At 43.6% G+C, this 22,164-nt stretch overlaps 1 protein-coding gene across 1 annotated transcript; it reads right to left on the bottom strand.

Annotated features, from left to right (window-relative positions):
* Positions 1–20,827: 20,827 nt before the first annotated feature.
* On the bottom strand, positions 20,828–21,541 carry LOC138368540 (tigger transposable element-derived protein 1-like). The gene has a single exon (XM_069331065.1). It carries the CDS (start codon positions 21,539–21,541, stop codon positions 20,828–20,830), a length of 714 nt encoding a protein of 237 aa, XP_069187166.1.
* Between the last annotated feature and the right edge of the window lie 623 nt (positions 21,542–22,164).

Genomic DNA, 22,164 nt, shown 5'->3' on the forward strand with positions numbered 1-22,164 from the left:
TCCTACTCATTTTCTCATTGACAGCTCACTCTAATTTGATTTCATTATGCAGCAAAATATTTTAGGAAATTTTAGACCAAGGTTCGAGGGGAGAACTTTACAGATGTACATGTTGTGAGAGTGATGAAACTGTCATGGGAAGTGCTCATGAACAGAGCTGTGTGGAGACCAACCTTAGTACACTGGCACTGTTGGATGTTCAAGTGTAAACAACACTTAGTACACTGGCACTGTTGGATGTTCAAGTGTAAACAACACTTAGTACACTGGCACTGTTGGATGTTCAAGTGTAAACAACACTTAGTACACTGGCATTGTTGGATGTTCAAGTGTAAACAACACTTAGTACACAGGCACTGATGGATGTAAAAGTGTAAACACTTAGAACGCAGGAACTGCTCGAAATAAAAGTGTAAACACTTTTTACGCTGGCACTGTTGAATATCGAATAGTGCCAGCATACTATTTATAATTTACACTTGAATACCCAGGAGTAAATTACAAATAGTGTGCTGGCACTGTTGGATGATCATGTCTAAACAATAATACGCTGGCCCTGTTGAATGAACAAGTGTAAACAACACTTACTACGCAGGCATTGTTAAATGTACAAGTGTAAACATCACTTAGTATGCTTCCTCTGTTGAATGTGCAAGTGTGAACAACACTTAGTACACTGGCATTGTTGGATGCACCAGTGTAAACCACACCTAGTTTACTGGCACTGTTCGAGGTACAAGATTGAACAGCACTTATTACGCTGGCACTGTTAAATGTATAAGTGTAAACCACACTTATTAAACTGGCACGGTTGGATGTACAAGTGTAAACATCACTTACTTCGCTGGCACTGTGATATTCAAGTGTAAACCACAGTTAATATGCTGTCATTGTTGGATGTACAACAAGTATAAGCATTATTAAGTACGTTGACACTGTTGAATTGTCAAGTGTATACATCACTTAGTACACTGGCACTAGGAGGTCGTGTGACGACATCCCAAACCATCGCTGGTAGCATAAACCTTCCCGTAAATCATCAAAAGCCCACCTGGTCTTGACAAATTATGTGTATTGTAAAGAGAAATTTCAGAAAAAAATCCACCAGTGTACTGAGGAGCATTTATATACATGAAACCACGCTGTATACAACACATATCCACAACCATTATTAGAATTAACAACAGCACTAATCAAGCAGCTAGCTGCTAGGCCACAATCACCTAACAACAGTGGTGCACTAGTTAACTTAAGACTGGCCATAAAGTCATGAACATGGCGGGTAGTGGCATAATACCAGAGTGGGGGAGTCTCAGTATAGACATCAATAATACCAGCCAAAGTCGTCTCTCCTGCCTTCAGAAAACATAAGTCCAAATTGGACCAACAAATGGCTAAGTCCATAATGTCTGGAAATATGACAAATTCAATTATTTTACGTAAGTACAAGCCCACAACGACTTGACAAAAAACAAAGTCAATTATAGGTCTTCGAAACTTTAGAATTACAATGTCTGGTAATATTGCAGATTGCAGAGTCAGAATTTCATCTTAAAAGTCTGAGTATGGACATAAAAGTCCATACACGAAGAAAGTCGGCTATGTCCACAAACCAGGAAAATTTGTCAAAGTCCACAATGTCTACAAGCAGTCAGATGAGAAAGTAGCCCACACTGCTGAATTACGAATATAAGTCACCTACTACAGTTACAGCAATGTAATAGTAGGAAACGCTAGAATACTGATTCACCAAAATAATAATAATAATAATGCTTCTGACAAAAATGCCATTAAGAAGTCCACAGAAAGATATGAACAGGGAGTAAAAAAAAAGATGACAAATTTAAAATGAATCGAGCTCCGGGATGAATCTAGGGAGCTCACACAACGTTTGCTATGCTCCCGACCACCCAGAGACCAGTGAGGTATCTGGCTCCTGCCCCCTCCCTTTCTAGCTCGTTGTCGCCGTGAGGGGGCTTGGTGGGCGGCTGCCGGGGCTTGGTGGGCGGCTGCCGGGGCTTGGTGGGCGGCTACCGGGGCTTGGTGGGCGGCTGCCGGGGCTTGGTGGGCGGCTGCCGGGGCTTGGTGGGCGGCTGCCGGGGATTGGTGGGCGGCTGCCGGGGATTGGTGGGCGGCTGCCGGGGCTTGGTGGGCGGCTGCCGGGGCTTGGTGGGCGGCTGCCGGGGCTTGGTGGGCGGCTGCCGGGGCTTCGTGGGCGGCTGCCGGGGCTTGGTGGGCGGCTGCCGGGGCTTGGTGGGCGGCTGCCGGGGCGTGGTGGGCGGCTGCCGAAGTGGGATGCTTCATGGGTCAGTCCTCTGTCCTTTGGAGCCTTATGCTTCGGCTGCTGTCTTTGCCAATTTTGCCAGATCTCTTTTCCTTTTCGTTGTGTTTCGTTTTTCTCCCCCTCCCCCTCTTCTCCTTTCTAATTGTGATTTCCTGCCGACCTTTTGCTTGTTTTGATTATTCTCTTGGACTTCTTCTATTTTGACGCCCGGGTGTCTGAGGAGGCATACACTTGCACCTGTAGAACTGTAGTACCTGACGTCGAGAGCGAGGGGGAACCTTTTATTGTCAATCCTCCTTTCGTCACTGAACCCCCGATTTCGACGGATTCACGGTTCTTAAGGTGGCGTTTGTGGGGCGTATACTCACGACGCCCCCCTGGGGGGCCCCGGCAAGATCGGCGATAGCTTCTTTGTTGGGTGTCCTGCCTCTAACTGTTGCTCATTGGGTGGTGTGGGGGCACATTCGTGAATGAAAGTTTTCCTCGTTTTCATGGCTGATAATGTTTCCCTTGTTCCTTCTCAGGCTAGTGGGGTGGGCGACCAAGCCCCCGAGTCGGACTGTGTTGGAAGACCAGGCCCTGTAGCCCCCGCTGCAATGGGCTCCGACCCGCTGACTACTCTCCTCCCTCCTCTGCGGTATGGTCGAGTTCCCAGCCCCCAGTAGTGACCACCTCGTCCCCTGGCACGGCTCCGTCACTCATTGTGACTACTGCATCTTTTACCCCTTCTCTCTCTGGGGGTTGTCAACCCCGTCCCCGCCACGGCCGCACTCGTGCGATCCCTTCCCATACTAATACTTACAACGCCTTGTTTGGTCCCGCTACGTGGGCTAAATACTTTGATCTCCACCATCTTGGTTCTACTCCTCCTGACGATTTCTCCCTCCATAAACACCTTGTTGATTCAGTAAATGCCTCTGATACTTTTAACTCCACCAGTTACGGTACGTGTGTCATCGCTGCTCCTTCTCAGCATGCAGCTACTCGCTTAGCGGCTTTGTCCTTCATTGGAGAGACCCCTGTTCGGGTCTCCAAAAACGCTCAATTAAATGCCAGTGTGGGCACTGTTCTCCTCCCACACCATGTTGCAACTGGTGTTCGGGACCTCAAAGATTTGCCATGAGGATGTTATACATATCCTCGAAGCCCACAGCCATTCTGTCCTCCAGGTAGACACGTTTACTTGACCCCTCGTGTTCGTCGCCGTCAGCCCCTTCGAGTTGTTAAAATCACCTTTGATAGTAGGGCCCTGTCGCCCTCTATTATTCTTGCTGGTGCCAGATGCTCCGTTCAGGAGTACATTCCCTCTCCTAGATTTTGCAATAAGTGTTGGAAGTTCGGGTACGATGTCCTCAAATGCACAATTACGGTGTATCTATGCCCCATGTGTGGGGGACGATAGTCATTCTAAGTCCGAGTGCACTTCTCCCCAGGCTCGCTGCCTCAATTGCGGTGAGGCCCACCGTACTTTCTCACGCTCGTGTATACACTATAAACTCGAGGAAGCCGTCCTCAACTTGAAGCACCGTGATCGTCTGTCTTTTCCTGAAGCGAGACGCTAAGTTCGTCGTCTCATCCCTTCCGCGGGCGTATCCTATGCTCGCGTGTTGCGTTCTACCTCTCCTCGTCCTTACCGTCGTCCTCAGTCTCACAACCGTTTCTAGGCCCTAAACCCAACAACACCCACCACCTCCTTCCCTATCTAATGAAAATATCACAGACCTAACAAATTCACAAAGACCAGAAAGTTGTAACATTAAATATTGTGATAGATATCGTGAGGAAACATTCACATATGGGACTAATAGAACAAGAACCCGGCAATGTGATGTTATAGTGGCCAGAATAAGCCTGGGATATAGACGTATCTGGCAGCTTTCTCAAAACCCAAATGTCGAGTACACAATGTGTCAACTTTGTGAAAGAGAAAACATGCACTCTCTTGAACATTATATTGTAGAATGTCCCATATTGACTGACTTTCGCCCTCCTGGGCTAAGGTATGCTGAACTGTGTAATTACTATATGAGTACTGGAACACTTGATGATATATTGGACTTGTACCCAAGATTAACCATGTAATGTATCAATTATACAATGTATGTATATGATGTAACTATATAACCTGAGCTTGTAAGAGTACCTTCATCACCTTCAGTTATTAAGTGCTTAATTGCACACTAGTTTCCCTATCAGCTATCTCACCCTGTCAGAGTAAAAGAGACAAGTGTATGTGAATGCATGTGTGTGTGTATATATGTATGTATATATGTATATGTAGTATATGTGTATGTATATGTATGTGTATAAAGTATATATGGAAGCTGATCAGAATTACATTTCACTTTTGTAAATGCACATTAATGACACTATGTAAAAGACACATCGAACACTTTATGTAGGGCATACGTAAATCTGTGTATCTATGTATTTACTTACGTAGGTTAGCTTAGCATTTTAAAAGCACCGAATCACCTTCTGTGGTTGATTGTTCAATACACTCTTGAACTATATGTTTAACACATCTCTAACCCTGTCCATGGAGGACAGAAGAAAATGTATATATGCTGGTTAGCATTGTAAATGTGTGGCCACGTCTGTGGTAGAAAATAATAATAAAAAAAAAATCCTGCCCTATTCCTTTGCCTCCTGTGCCGACAGGTCTCCCTCCTGGTTATTGGTAACAAACTGTGTACACTTAAGAGTCGTGTGTTCCAGTGGCCTCCCTCCTACCATCGTAACCGGAGGTGGGAAAAGGCTCTAGCTAGGTTACGTATTCGCCCTACCTGTTTAACTCACGGTCACTTAATGGAGCGCCGCCCGGTTCCATATTGTCCAAATTGCATTGTCCCTTTTACGGTCGTGCATATCCTTGTTGAATGTCCTGACTTCCAGGATGAGCATGTGTCTTGTTTTCCGACCGTCACTCACGGTCGTTAGTCCCTCGATAGAACTCTTGGTGACTCGGATACTTGTGATATCGTCCGCCTTATGCGTTTCTGTTCTCGTATTGGCATCCTTGGTGATATTTAGCGCCCTCTGATTATCCCGCACATTTCATGGTGCTCCATAGCCTTCCCCGTTTGGTGCCTTCTTTTGATAATTACTTACTTACTATCTGGCTGCTGTCACCTAGTGCAGCAACACCGGTACCAACACTGCAGGATTATATAATCTTCAATACCGACTACAGCGATAAACATTACTAGCTTCATGTATATCATAATACTGAAACATACACCCCTATATCTCCTACCACCCCTATATTTTTTGTATGTTTTGTTTTATTTTATTGCAATGCTACAGTTTACTGAGAACACACACTCACACACAAATATATAACAATTAAGCAATCAGTGTTCGAAGACCTCGTCCAGCTCAGTGGAGGTCGGGTGCGTACCCAGGATACAGCACGCATTTCCCCTCTGAACTGCGACACTGAGGCGCTGGAACAGGAAACTGGCTGCTCGTAGGTTTCTAGTTTTCCCAATGAGTTCCTCACCAACCTCCTTTAAAAACTTTAGTGCACATTTACCCCAGGCGCCCAGAGTCTCAGAGCCTATCGGCACGAACCTGTAACAACGTTCTAGGTCTCTGTACTTGTTGATTTTCTGGGTCTCCCTGAAGGTGGCTGCCCCACCTCCCTCCGCTGAGCTGTAACGTTAATAGGTATTAGCCAATGTAGATGCACAGGTGTAATCCCATACGACCTGTTTACTTTCCCTCCATGGCTGCAGGGTGACTCCATCTGGGCGTTTTTGGCTGTTGTCAGGTCTGCACAACTGGGGTTCCCTTTGTGCTGGACACCCAGCTGTAGCCAAACTTCTCTTGATGATGTCATTGACTGCTTCGTGTCTGGCAATCTTTCCCTGTGTCTTACGACAGATGAGACCATGGCTGCCGTATTGGTCTGCCCGCGCATGGCTGCAAACACACCGGTGCTCGGTGGAGATAGGGGCGGCAAGGCGCAGAGCAACACCAATACCTAGGGCTCGATGGTCCAGGCGGGTGCCCAAGGCGGAATTAGGGACTGCCAACAGGAAGTCCCAAGCATGGGGGGCTTGCACAGCTAGGAGACGCACTCTGTCCTTCTGAGAAGCTGCGTCCAGCAGTGCTTTGGCGATGTTCTCCACAATGGGGCTATCCCATTTGGCCTGTTTACCGTCGTTTGGAAAAGTTGGTCGGTTGTGTGAATTGGCAAGAGTGTCCCACTGACCAGCTCCTTCCACAAATTTGGGATCAAGAATCCCAATGGAGTTCCTTAGGTATTCTGGTAGTATTTCCTTCACTAATTCACTTGTAGCACTGGTCGAGGATAAGAATGCCGGCAATGCTAACTGTGTCGCCTTGTGAATACCTATACCCCCGAGTATAACTGGGAGCGTTGCTTGGTCCCACTGGTCATCTTGCAGTGAGAGGTTTAACACTTTCATAGTTATTGTCTTTAGGAGTGAGTCGTATTCCGTTAATTTTGGGCTGTCAAAGGAAGGAGCACACCTGAGGAAATAGGTAAGTCTGGGCAAGGCCAGGCACCTTGTAAGAAGGCACAAAGCATCGTGAGAATCCAAAGCCCCTATTCGCGCCTCCATCCTCCTCAGGTCTTTAAGCTTTTCTTCGAGGACTACCTCAATGGCGTTCTAGCCCAGAGGTGCCCCTAGCAGCACACTATCGGTGTGTTGAGTTCACTAGCTATATTAGAAGAGAAACATCTGCAAGACAAGTGTGGGCAAAAATTTAGAGGGGGGGCAAAGCCCGGCCTGCGGCTCACAAAGACCCCCAGGGTAAGGCTGAAGAACTAATTCCCAAGTGGAGTGATGCATCCTCCTCCTCCTCCTCCCTCCCAGCAGAAATCAGCAGCTCCTGCGACAGGATGACAGAAGAATTAAGATAACAATAGCACTGTCTAGTGATGACGAATATAGGGAACCGATCACAGCCCAGGAAGTAAGGGGCGCTATGAAAAAGGGTAAAGGTACAGTACCTGGTGAAGATGGCGTCACCTACGACATACTCAATGCACTGTGTGAAGTGTCTGGGGATCCACTGCTCCACCTGTTTAACAAGTCATTCCTTAGTGGAGTGTTGCCCACATAATGGAAACACGCAATAATTGTTCCCATACCGAAGCCCAATCACCCTGGCAAATACAGACCTATTAGTCTTGTGTCATGCATTTGAAAGATGCTTGAAAGGATCATCCTAAACCGACTGCTGCACAAAATAGGCAGGTTAGGGAAGAGGGTCAATGTATTTGTTAAAGGACGGAGAACAGCAATCTGTATAGTTAATTACTTGGCCAATGACACGGCTAGTTACTCTGTATTTGTTGACATCAAAAGAGCCTTCGACAAAGCGCAGGGGATTGCGATCCTGGACGAGCTTGCATGCATGGGTGTCAAGGGAAGACTCGTGAAATGGGTTGAAGACTACCTCACAGGGAGGAAAGCCATGGTTTGCTTCAGTGGAGCAGTCTCCAGAACAATGAATTTGGAACTCGGGACCTCCCATGGAGGAGTCTTAAGCTCTACACTATTCAATGTACTTATGAACGGCATTGAAAATATTGATTTTCCGGAAGGAGAACAACAAGTAGGATATGCGGATGATGTCCTAATACATGCTCCCACATTGGGAAAAATTAAACAGTCCATTGAACTCCTTGCAAGGAAATATATTGAGCTCGGTTTCGCTCTCTCTTCAAACAAGACGAAGGCACACTCCCATCACAAGTGGGGAGCAAATAAAGAACTGCAAATTAATGGTGGAACACTTAAATGGGTTGACCACTATCGGCACCTTGGCGTGACTGTTGGCTCTAACAAGGGGGAAGAAGAAGGAGCTCAATCAACACATAGGAACATGCAAAAGTCGACTCAGGGTACTGAAAGCTATGACCTGGAATGGACATGAAGTCTGTATTCCCGTGCTTAAAATGATGTACACAGCCTATGTACGCTCCGTCTTAGACTATGCCGCACCAGTTTTGTGCACCTACTCCCAACGCGATATGAAAAGGCTTGAAGGCTTTCAAAATGAAGCCATGACAATCATTCTTGGAATTCCAAGAACTGTCAAAACGTCTAATCTACGAGAGTTGTCCCTCCTCAGTGTTAAAAGCAGAATTAAGGAGCTGAATGCTAAGCTTGCAATTAGGATAGCCAGAGATCCCCATTTCAATGATATTGCTAAGAAAAACCTGAGTTCTGTGATACTTTCAGGGTAAATCAATAGAAGAAAAAAATGGCATCACAGATCAGTCTGCTACCTCGAAGAACTTCACCTGCTTGAGCAAGCCCGTTAGCTCATGCCTGTAGAGAGGTTACCTCCCTGGAAGGATGATTCATGCAGGATTATCATCATTGAAATGGCAACGAAAAAATCCAACATGATACCACAAGAAATGAGGCACAAGTATCTCAAGGAAATTTATAAAGAAGCCGGAGATGAACTAAATCAAATCCACACTGACGGGTCATCTAATCCTGCTAATGGCAGGGCTGGTGCAGCATGCACGGTAATTAAGGATAATACTTTACAACGCAGAAATGAAGAAAAGCGCGTATTGAGAACTATGCCTCTTCAACACAAGCAGAGCTAACTGTCATTGTTATGGCGCTAAGATTTCTTGAACGGAACACTAATGGTGCAGTGATTTGCACTGATTCAAAAGCAGCACTGCAAAGCCTAAGTAAAAATCGGGCAGAAAATCTTGCAATAGTCGCTGAAATCAAGAGAGCTGTGAGAGTACTTACCAATCAGGGAAGAGTTATCAAGTTTCTGGGGATCCCCTCCCATTTTGAAATGTGTAGGAATGAACGAGTAGATGTGCTGGCTGCTGAAGGCGCAGAAGGAGACCATATTGAATACTTCATACCCAAGACTCTACTACAAATTAGAGGTATTATCAGACAACATCACAGTAACAAGGTAACTGAGGAAAGGAGGATAAAAGTACAAACCAGTGAATCTGTACGCTGGTACAACATGGTTGCAGCTGGCAATTCCAATCATTATGAACGAAGAGGAGGAGGAGGACGAATGAGAGAATCAGTAATAGTGAGAATCCGTCTCGCGAGAATATCCATGGAGATACTGAATGGAAACAACAGTTGATCAGCGAAGTTGCAGAATCTGTGATGAGAGTGACGAACACCACCTTGAGCACTTTCTACGTGCATGTGAACATCCGAGAGACATTTGAAATATGTGTAGAATAATCAAACCCCACATTGTTTGAGTTAGGAAAACACTCTTTGTCAAATATTGATACTGTTCTTAAAAGATTCCCCCCATTTTGCACCCGTAAGATAACTTAAGCATTTAAGAGTTGACAGATGTTAATCTTCTTGTTTGAGGAGCTATTCACTTGAGACAGTTAAGCAAGTCCCAGCTGTGTCTAGGTACATGTGACAGGATGAACAACTCAGCGGGGTTTCTTCATTTTCGGAAGTGTTATACATGCTGCTATGGTGATATGTCACCATAGGATGAGTGGCGCTGCCCAATAAACTCGCCCCTCGGGGCAAAATTACAAAATTTGAAATCTTATTGTGATACAAAATAAAGTTTTAAACAATTCCCCTGTGCACCCGAGCTCTGTCAATAAGCTGTTCTACCTCTTTGTCCTTACTTCATTACACACAGAAATCACAATAGCGTGATGCATCAAATGAACAAATCCACAAAGGCTGTGATGAGTGTTCAAACCTACGTTTGAAAGGATCCCAGACAGACCTTAATCGACTGTGCTACATGGTAAAACATCACTTAGTTTGCTGGCACTGTTGGATGTTAATGTGTAAAAAAACTATTATCCTGGCACTGCTGGATGTACAATTTTAATCATCATTTAGGGTGTTTACACTACTGAATTATGAAGTGTAAACAACACTTAGAATGATAACACTGTTAGACGAAAAAGTGTGAACTTCACTTAGAGTGCCGGCACTGTTAGATTTACAAGGGGTAAGTAAGAATTATAACGCTGTCATTTGGATGTACACGTGTATGAAACACTAAGTACACTGGCACAGTTGAATGTTCTCGTGTAAACGACACTTATTACTCTGACACTGATGGATGTACAAGTGTAAACAGCATTTAGTACACTGGAACTGGTTGATGTTTAAGTGTACACAACAATTAGTACGCTGGCACTTTTGGTGGTTAATTTGTAAACAATACTTAGTACGCTAGCCCGGTTGGATGTTCAAGTGTAAGCAATACTTAGAACGCCATCACTGTAAGATATTCAACTGTAATCATAACATAGAACTCTGGCACTATTTGATGTACATGTGTAAGTTCCACTTATGATGCTGGCACTGCTGGATGCACAAGTTTAAACAACACTTAATACGCTGTCACTGTTGGATATAAAAGTGTAAACAACATCTAGTACGCCTCTTGTGTTGGATGTACTAGTGTAAAGATCACTTAGTACGGTTGCACTGTTGAATGTACCAGTGTAAAGACCGTTCACTTACTGGCACAGTTTGATGTACAAGTGTAAACAATGCTCATTATGCTGGCACTGTTAGACATACAAGTGCAAATATCATTTAAAACGCTATCACTGTTGGATGTACAAGTGTAAACAACTTTTAGTACATTGGCACTGTTGGATTTTAAAGAGTAAACCACACTTAGTACACAGGCTCTGATTGATGTACAAGTATAAAAAAAACTTTGTACACTGGCACAGTTGGATGTTCAGGTACAAACAACATTCAGTACTCTGGCACTGTTTTTTGTACAACTGCATTATTTCGTACGCTGGCACTGTTAGATGTTCAAATGTAAACAACACTTGGTCCACTGGCTCTTTTGGATATACAAGTGTAAAAAAAAACTTATTACACAGGCACAGTTGAATGTTCAAGTGTAAACAACATTTTGTACGCTGGCACTGTTGGATGTACAAATGTAAACAACACTTTGTACAATGTCACTGTTGGATGTACGAGTGTAATTTCCCTGGGAGGAAATTATACTCTTCCTTCCCTGGGAGGAATTAGCAGAATGGGATCAGGAACTGAACGTAGGGTCAGGGAGTGAAGAATGAATAATGGAGAGGTGATGAGCAACAGGAATTACTGAGAGGGATCAATATGGTAATGGAGTTTTTAGGTTTTGCTTCAAATTACTATATTCTAAAAAACAGTTAATAAATAGTATTTTCAATAGACATAATTCTCACATTCACTGTAAATCTAATAGCCTTAAATCTATCACTGTTTATACTCTTATGTATTAAGAATGAGAATTTTAAAAAATTTAAATTATAATTTTTTTTTACCCAATTTTATGTTTGTATTAATATTTACTTTTAATAAAAACTTAAATCTACAAGCTTCATTATTTTCAGGCTCTTTTATGGACCAAATCTAGTCGCTGTGTCGGAGCCCTTTCCCTCTCACAAGGTAGTGGTGGTGGAGGATCACACAGCTCGTGGTGGAAAGAGACTCAGATTCCATGGCCCCTTGGCAAACGTATTTCAACTTCTGGCAAACACATCAAATTTTACGTGAGTTTCTAAAGAGATTTTTTAAATTTTTAATTTTAATGTATATTCTTGTAAGTAAAATTAAATTTGAATATATAAACATATATTTCGATTACGTAAATATAAAATCATGTAGGTGATTATTTTCCTAATTTTGTAATGTGATTCTCCATTAATAATAGCCTTTAGCAAGAGTAGTGATCGTATAAAACATGACATGTTCTCTACAACAGGCAGAAGAAATCTCTGATAAAACATAGTCCCTTACCCACTGATAAAACATATTTGTTCCTAAAATGTTAAAAAAATAGTCTCTACATATTTTCCATTAATCCAGACAAATGTCTTCAAGATCAGGAATTTTGTCGATGTAGCTGCAGCCATTTAGCTGAGAATGGAAAAAACATTATTCCACATGGTATATATAACTGTCAATAATACAATATCTATGTTCAAAACTCGTCAGTCAATATGAGTGCAACAATAATTAACAAATCAACTGCAAATACTCTTTACTGCAGCACCCAGATGCCATCACTGGATGTTAGATCATGTGGGAGCACAACCTGTCCTGAGGGTCTTGTACCCTCGTGCTAATCACTTCAAAACCATTACATAATTAGTGCTATTATCTATTCCATTTCTATGGTTAGGTTTGGTTAGGATAGATTACGTTAGGTGGGCTTATGTTAGGTTTGGTTAGGTTATATCAGTGTCTTATTCTCAAACATATAACATATGTAATTCGAACTGCCTGTCGACATGGGTGCAGACTCTCAAGAAGGAATATTATTTTATGTATTATTATAGATTTTTATTTAAGACTAGCAGCACCCGGGAAACGCTTTGCTGAGCCACAGCAACCTTCCCCTGTCTCCCAGTCCTCCCCACCATTCCCTCCGCCCCCGTCCCCTCTTGTCTCAACCATTCCTCACTCCCCCATCCCCCTCGTCCTCCTATGCATTCACCACTCACCCGTCACATCGTCCTCCCCACCATTCCCCCTCTCCCCCGTTCCTTTGTCCTCCCCATCATCCCCCACTCAAGCATCCCATTTTCCTCCTAACCATATCCACTTCCCCCTTTCGAATCTTCCTCCCCCACTCTCCTGTCTCCTTGTCCTCCCCACCATTCTCCATTCCCCTGTCTTATCGTCCCCAACATCCAAACTCCACCGTCCCCCCTCGTCCCCACCATTCCCAACACCCCCGTCCCGTCGTCCTCCCCACCATTTCCCCCTCATCTGTCCACTGATCCTCCTCACCATCTCCCCGCCCATCCCCTCGTCCTCCCCCACTATTCCCCACTCCCTCGTCCGATGCATTCCCAAATGATCTGATGTTCCAATCACTGAAATATAAGAAAAACAGTTAAAAGAACGAAATGAGATACAATTAAAAAATATAAAAAATAATCTATACCCACGAAATGAATGGCATGGTAAACAATACAGCTCAGTTCCAGCGTAATGTCAGACAAAATAACTGAATCAAAATAAAAATAAATAAAAATCTATGAAAATTCTATTTATCAGTGAAATCGAAAACATTGAAATGGAATCGTAATATTAGAGGTATAGCATGTGTAGCTCTTACATGCAACAGATGGTGCTGTTTTTTTAAAAAAAGCATGGTTTTACCAGTCACAGGTGTGGCATCTTTACTTATACTCACAAAATGAATGGTACAGCAAAGAACACAGGGCAATTCTAACTCAATGTCACACAAAGTAAGAAAAGCAAAATGAAAATAAATCAAAATCTATGAAAATTTCATTTGTCAATGCAATCGGAAACATTGAAAGGGAATCGTAACATATTTAGTATAGCATTTGTTGTTCTTACATGCAACAGATGGTACTGTTTCTTAAAAAAAGAATGTTTTTACCTGTCACAGTTGTGGCATCTATGCTTTTAATTATGAAATGAATGGTATGGTAAACAACACAGCTCAATTCTAATGCAGTGTCGCAAAATAATTATATCAAAATGAAAATAAATCGTAATCTATGAAAATTTAATTTATCAGTGAAATTGGAAACATACAAATGGAATCATAACATATTTAGTATAGCATGTGTCGCTATTACGTGCAACAGATGTTGCTGTTTAAAAACAGCAACATATTTTTACCTGTCACAGGTGAGGCATTTATATAATAGATATATAATAACATGCACGTATGTGAATGGAACGTTGAGTCAAAATTTCAAAGCATTTGGTGAAGAACTTTTGGAGATTACAGTGTGTGTTGCTCTTATGTCCAACAGATGGAACTGTTTTATAAAAAAGCTTGTTTTTTATCCTGTCACAGGTGATGCATATATATATACTAGGTATATAAAAACCTGCACATATTCGAATGCAACGTTGTGTCAAAATTTCAAAGCAATCGGTAAAGAGGCTACGAAGATTTCACTCACATGAAAAACAAATGAAAAACATAGTTTTAAAAAAAGCCTGTTTTTTTCCATCACAGACGTGACATCTGTATAGTATGTCAAACTATAAAAACTATAAAAACTCACTCGGATGCAAATGGAATGTTGTATGAAAATTTCAAAGTAATCTTTGAGGAACTTTCAGGGAGTAGCGATTTTGAACAAACGAATATTTGCATTTTTATTTATGTAGATGTAGGAAGGAATAGTGCAAGGAAGGACACTGTTCCCGCCTAACCGCCGGGACATTGCCCCAGTATGTCTGGAAGGGCACTGTTCCTGCATGCCCAGCTGGGAATTGTGCCCGCATGCACATCGAGTCTTTTTACATGCATGCTCTTCAGCGCATAGTGCATGCATGCCCAACGGGGTGTTATCCCTGCATGACCTGCGGAACATTTTTCCATGCTGGTGTCTTCTTGTTTTAGTAATATATTGTTAATTGTATATTCCAGTTGGTGTCTGAGGAGATATTGTTCATATCAATAATATCTTTCGGCGCTTTCCTTCATCCCTCACAAAAGACCCCTCCCGTGAAAGAACAGTCTAGTAGACGTTTAGTCAGAGTACTGGACTTGTCAAGATGTTGCATTGCTTCTTTGAGTTTAGGTGTGAACCTTTCACGGTAGGAGTCCTTTGTGATGTAATCAGCTAGCGTGTTTGTACAAGTTATTGTTGAAAAATTGTGGCTCGTATTAGAGCACTAAGTAAATTGTGTCAATGAAAACGAACTTCTGGTCTGTGGTTTCCTTAGTGCTGTTGGGTCATAGAGTAGCTTAGGCTTTCAGTGACTTTTAACACTCTAATAGCCATTTGGTTAGAGTTCCAGACTTGTCAAGGAGTTTCATTGCTCCTGTCTGTCTAGGTTTGAATCTTTCATGGGAAGAGTTCTTTGTGATATTATCGGCTTGCATGTTTGTGCAAACCGATTATGTATATATATATATATATATATATATATATATATATATATATATATATATATATATATATATATATATATATATATATATATATATATATATATATATATATATATGTCGTACCTAGTAGCCAGAACGCACTTCTCAGCCTACTACGCAAGGCCCGATTTGCCTAATAAGCCAAATTTTCATGAATTAATTGTTTTTCGACTACCTAACCTACCTAACCTAACCTAACCTAACTTTTTCGGCTACCTAACCTAACCTAACCTTTAAAGATAGGTTAGGTTAGGTTAGGTAGGGTTGGTTAGGTTCGGTCATATATCTACGTTAATTTTAACTCCAATAAAAAAAATGACCTCATACATAATGAAAAGGGTAGCTTTATCATTTCATAAGAAAAAAGTTAGAGAAAATATATTAATTCATTAAAACTTGGCTTATTAGGCAAATCGGGCCTTGCGTAGTAGGCTGAGAAGTGCGTTCTGGCTACTAGGTACGACATATATATATATATATATATATATATATATATATATATATATATATATATATATATATATATATATATATATATATATATATATATATATATGTATATATATATATATATATATATATATATATATATATATATATATATATATATATATATATATATATATATATAAAGGGGTACTTCGGTTCCAAGGGGTGTTCATAGCAAAGGAGTGGTAATAGGGGACGAGCTCCCATGACCTATAAAAGCTCCTATACGGCATGCATCTCAAATAGGCTTAGTCTTTAAGTCCGGCGGAACTGCTTTTACCGACAGGAGAAGGGGCGAGGGCGTGCCTCTGGCGCCTTAAAACCAGCTGCTCCGGGTAGATGGGACTCGATAGCCTGGGAAGGCAGCCCATCTAGGGAAAGAAAAACCCTAGTTTTAAACCTCCGCTGCCTTGCGGCCATACTCCTTTTTTGGGAAAGGCCTCAGGAGTCAACCTCGAGGAAAAATCCGGAGTTGGAGCCCCTAAGGCAGTTTGTTGTTGATTTAGACCTCGTTCTGGCAGCTCCTGCGACGGTGCTGGAACCATGTGTATTGGCATTTGCCTTTCCATTGGATAATTTCAGCAACGTGGAGAGGGGAAGACCAGCTGCATGGGTAACAGCTTCTTCTCCATATCTACCTACCCAGGTTTTGCGCCCTAGAGAGGACACTCCAGCTTCGCCTCACAGCATCGAACCAACACGGAAAGCGACAATCTACCAGTTTTAAGTCTTCTGCTCAATTGGCGAAGAGTGTGACGCCAGGGGTTGCTTCCGACGGTGTGAGGGGTCATCACGCCCAACTGGGCAGCTACCACCCGCCTCAAGCTGGGCAAACCCCAGCCAATAAGGTGTTGCCTCGCCACGATCCATTAACCTCACTGGGTGAGTGGGGTTTAGGGTGAAAACCGACAAGCGGCCCGACAACTTTGCACCAAGCAATACCAAACCTAAAAAGAAAATATCAACTGCCCCAAAGTTGGGCACATGGAACGTCAGTACACTGACACCAGGTTTCTCCGATGACCTGCAAAAAATCAATGACGCCCGAAAAACAGCAATTATCGATAGAGAGCTGAGCAAACTGCAGATGGATATTGTTGCTCTCCAAGAGACCAGGCTCCCAGGATCAGGATCTGTGAGAGAGAGGACCTTCTCTTTCTTCTGGCAAGGAAAACCTCCAGATGAGACCAGAGAACATGGTGTGGGATTTGCCGTCAGGAATGCACTGTTGGGACACATTATGCAACTCTGCAACTCTCACATTATGCACTGTCTCTGCAACTGGACTCCCAAACAGGACCAGTGAATGTAATTAGTGCATATGCACCAACCCTGACTTCTCCAGCAGAGGCAAAGGAAAAATTCTACGATGACCTCAACAGAGTCATAGCGAGAAGGAGCCACTGTTCATCCTCGGCGACTTCAATGCCAGAGTGGGTGCCGATCACAACATTTAGTCCACTTGTCTGGGTTAATTCGGCATAGGAAGGATGAATGAGAACGGGCAACATCTGCTAGAACTTTGCTGCCTTCATGGTCTCTGTGTCACCAACACGTTCTTCGACACAAAGCCTCAACACCGAGTATCTTGGAGACACCCCAGATCCAAGCACTGGCACCAGCTTGACCTGATTCTTACCAGGCGTGCAAGTCTACCCAGCATCAAGATTACGCATAGCTACCAGAGTGCTGTCTGTGACACCGACCACTCCCTGGTATGTAGCAGGGTCAAGATGCAAACAAAGAAGATTCATCACTCAAAAAAGGCGGGCAGACCTCGCATCGACACCACCAAGATCCGCAATCAGGACAAGGTGGAAGATTTTGCACACGTGCTCGAGGAAGCTCTCCCTGGCCCAGCTGGGGTTACTGCCTGTAAAAGATGGGAGCACTTCAGAGACGCTGTGTTCAACGCTGCCATTTCCACCTTTGGCAAGAACACCAGCAGATCGGCAGACTGGTTCAAGGCTCACTCAGAAAAGATGACACCTGTCATAGAAGAGAAGAGAAACGCCTTGGCAGCCTACAAAGCCTGCCCAAGTCAGTGCAACTTACAGATCCTTCGGGCCGTCCGCTGCAAAGTACAGCAGAGCGCCAGGCGATGTGCCAACAACTATTGCCTCCAGCTCTGCTCCCAGATACAGACTGAAGCGAATACAGTCAATGTATGGGGAATGTATGACGGCATCAAACAGACCCTCGGCCCAATCCAGAAGAAGACCGCTCCTCTGAAATCTGCCACTGGCGAGGTGATTCAGGACCAGACACTGCAGCTGAAGCGGTGGGTCGAGCACTACTCTGAGCTATACGCCAGGGAGAATGTGGTCACCGATGACACCCTGAGCGCCATTGAGTGCCTGCCTGTGTTTATGGAGCTCGACAGCGAACCGACCCTCGAAGAACTCAGCGAGGCCCCTTGCTTCTGGCAAAGCTCCTGGCAAAGATGGCATTCCTGCTGAGACCTTGAAGTGCTGCAGAGGTAGCCTGCTCATGGAGGTGCATGAAATTCTCTGCCCCTGCTGGGAAGAAGGCGAGGTGCCACAGGACATGAGGAATGCCAACATCGTCACGCTGTATAAGAATAAAGATTACAGGGGCGACTGCAACAAGAATCACAATGCGGATTCAGAACTAACAGGTCCAACATTGACATGGTCTTTTCCCTCAGACAACTGCAGGAGAAATGCAGGGAACAGAAGCAACCACTCTTCGTAGCCTTCATAGATCTAACGAAGGCTTTTGACCTCGTCAGCAGGGATGGCCCGTTCAAGATCCTCTTAAGATCAGATGCCCACCCAGGCTCCTCAGCATCATCAGATCTTTCCATGAGAACATGATGGGCACCGTGGTCTTTGATGGCCTAACATCAGACGCCTTTGACATCCAAAGTGGAGTAAAGCAGGGCTGCGTACTGGCTCCAACCCTATTTGGGATTTCCTTCGCAGTTATGCTGCAGGACTCCTTCGGATCTGCCACGGAAGGCATTTACCTCCGGACCAGGTTGGATGGAAAGCTCTTTAACCTCGCCAGGCTGAGAGCCAAGACGAAGGTTCGGCTGAGGTGTCTGCGCGACTTCCTTTTTGCCGACGACGCAACAGTCACTGCCCCACTCAGCCGAAGACCTCCAATGGCTCATGACTCGCTTTAGCGAGGCCTGTCAGGTTTTCAGACTCACCATCAGCCTGAAGAAAACACAAGTCATGGGACAAGGAGTGGACTATCCACCTGATATCGGCATCTCCGATTCCGAACTGGAAGTCGTTCACGACTTCGTGTACCTTGGCTCCACAGTCTCTGACTCCCTCTCTCTTGATACGGAGCTAAACAAACGCATCGGTAAGGCATCTACTACCATGACCAGACAGACAAAGAGAGTGTGGGCCAACAATAGGCTGACTGAGTATACAAAGATTCAGGTTTACAGAGCCTGTGTCCTTGAGTACTTTCCTTTATGGCAGAGAGTCTTGGACACTCTGCGCCCGTCAGGAAAGACAGCTGAATGCCTACCACATGCACTGTCTTCGACACATCTTGGACATCACCTGGCAGGACAAGGTGACAAACAACAATGTCCTGGGGAGAGCAAGAATCACCAGCATGTACACAATGCTGAAACAGAGATGAATGCACTGGCTCGGGCACGTTGTGCGAATGGGCGACGGCAGGATCCGCAAGGATCTCCTGTATGGAGAACTGATGCAGGGAAAGCGTCCAACAGGCAAGCCCCAGCTACGGTACAAAGACGTATGCAAGACGGATCTGAAAGCCATGGACGTCGATCTTGCTATGTAGGAGACACTGGCTGTAGACCGTTCAGCCTGGAGGCAGTCTGTTCAAAGAGGTCTCTCCAAGTTCGAGGAGTCACTTGCCAAGAAATCGGAGGCAAAGAGACAGAGAAAGAAAGCCGGTAGCCAGGAAGACAGACCAGAATCGGACTTCGTTTGTGCTCAGTGTGGGATGGACTGCCACTCTCGGATTGGCCTCATCAGTCACACCAGACGCTGCACCAGGATTGACAACCAGGACGCAACTCCATTGTCTCCCGAGACTGAAGGATGCCTACTACTACTTCCGTTTAAGAGTTTAATCCGTAATTAGAGACTGCTCGTAACCCGAAAACTCATAAACCGAAGCTAATTTCCCCTTAAGAAATAATGGAAAATGAATTATTCCGTTCCTGACTACCCAAAACCCTTTCTTCAAATTAAATTTCATTCCTAATTCATCAAAATCTACACAAAAAAATATGTTTGAGTTATTACTTATTACCCTTGCTGATGACAGCTGTTGGCATATGGAAGATGGTGAGGAGGGGGAGGAGGAGAGGTGGTACTGTTTGGAATAGGAGTTCCCTTCCATTATAACATCAGGCAATAATGATTTTTCTGGTGAGGACTCTTTGGCACGTTTTGCCTGCATACCACTAGGTCTTGGTTGTGACTCACTGCTCGATTTTCTAACAACAAAACGATCCATTGAAGATTGCTTTCCCTTCTTCACAAGATGTCTCTGAAGTGAGACAACACATTGTCATCGAAAAGATTAATTCAACGGCCTACTAAAGCTTTCTCTGGGTGAGTCGTTTCAATAAAAGTTTGTATTTCGTCTCACATCTGACACCACTTCCAAATGGTTTCGGAAGGGACATCCTCTTGTGCCTCTTCCTCCTCCACTGGAGAAATATCCTCAGGTGCCTCTTCTTGCTGCTCCTTTTGAAGGGCTTGGAGTTCTTCGGTGGTCAGTTCTTCGTTGTGTTCTTCCGCCAACTCCCCACATCAGCACCATTTAATTCCAAGCCCATTCTCCGGTCCAGAGTAACAAATTCCTCAACAATAGGCACTTCATTTACAGGCTCAAACCCCTCAAAGTCTAGTTCTGGCAGACATTCAGGCCAGAATTATCTCCAGCCAGAGATCAGGGTTCTCTGAGTCACTTCAACGAGTTTTAAAGCACTACAAATGTTAAAATGGTGTTTCCAGAACTCTTTGATGGTGAGGTTTGTGGCTTCAGTCACTTCAAAACATTTCCGGAAAAGTGCCCTTTCATAAAGTTTCTTAAAATTCGCTAGGATTTTCTGGTCCATAGGCTGAATTAGAGGTATGGTGTTAGGAGGAAGGAACTTTACTGTAAGAAAATTACTGTATCTGTTCAACAATTCATTTTCCAAGCCTGGAGCATGAGCAGGAACATTGTAGCATTGTCAAGGAGAAGCAGGGCCTTGAGTGGCAAACTTTTCTCCTGCAGATATTTTTCTATGGCAGGGCACACCACTTCATTCACCAACTGCATAAAAAAAATCCTAGTCACCCATGCCTTATTATTAGCCTTCCACATCATACACATCTGGTTTTTCTGCACTTTATACTCTTTGAAAACCCTTGAATTTTCAGAATGATACACAAGCAAGGGTTTATTTTTCAAAACGCCACTCGCATTTCCACACAGCACAAGCGTAAACCTATCTTTCATAGGCTTGCGTCCAAGCAATGATTTTTCTTCCTTGGTAATGTATGTCCTCTTACACAATCTTTTCCAGAACAGTCCTTTTTCATCACAGTTAAACACTTGTTGCAGTAGGTATCCCTCAGCCTCTACAAACTCTGTAAATTCTTCAATAAATCTTTCAGCTGCTGGATTGTCTGAGCTAGCAGCCTCCCCATGCTTCACAACACTATGAATACCACTCCTTTTGCTAAAATTGTCAAACCATCCCTTGCTTGAAATAAAGTCTATCGAATCTGCAAGCGTTCCAGGGGTTTTCTTTACACGGTCTTCGTGCAATACTCTGGCTTTGTCACAAATGATGGCCTCTAAAACACTATCACCCGCTAACTCCTTGTTGTGTATCCAAATTAATAACATCTTTTCAACTCCCTCAAAGATTTGTGGTCTTCGTTTCGTGATTGTTGATTCGCCTTTTGCCACATTAGCACTCATAATGTTCTTTTTCTTGGCAAGTATAGTGCATATCGTTGACGTGGGTTAGTTGTACTGCCTACAAAGTTCAACAACACGTGCACCATTTTCATGCTTCTGAATTATCTCTTGTTTTTTCTTCTTTTGTCATCCTCACGTGCGATTTCTTGCCTTGAACCTTATCACTGGCTTTCTTGGGACCTATTGCTAGATATATAATAAAAACTTTTATGCTCAAATGATCAAATATCCGACAAAACACTGTAAATACTTGTGAAGAATTCAGGCGGGATAGTCATTGGGCGGAAGGTACTTGAAAATTGAGGGGCGATCGCCATGCCACCATGCACTAGGTCGGCCGGCACGCATATCAACACACTTGTTACCCGATGCAACGCTCGTATCCCGATGCAAATTTTCCGATGAAATCCTGATCGTAACCCAAAAAACTCGTAACCAGGGACGCTCGTAACCTGGGGTTCCACTAAATAAATAAATAAATAAATAAATATATATATATATATATATATATATATATATATATATATATATATATATATATATATATA

This window comes from Procambarus clarkii, chromosome 25, assembly GCF_040958095.1.
Source record: "Procambarus clarkii isolate CNS0578487 chromosome 25, FALCON_Pclarkii_2.0, whole genome shotgun sequence".
Classification (NCBI taxonomy): domain Eukaryota; kingdom Metazoa; phylum Arthropoda; class Malacostraca; order Decapoda; family Cambaridae; genus Procambarus; species Procambarus clarkii.

What these genes read in the sequence shown, in the direction of transcription:
- LOC138368540 (XM_069331065.1), bottom strand. Translation starts at nt 21,541, where the DNA reads ATGTTATTAATTTGGATACACAACAAGGAGTTAGCGGGTGATAGTGTT.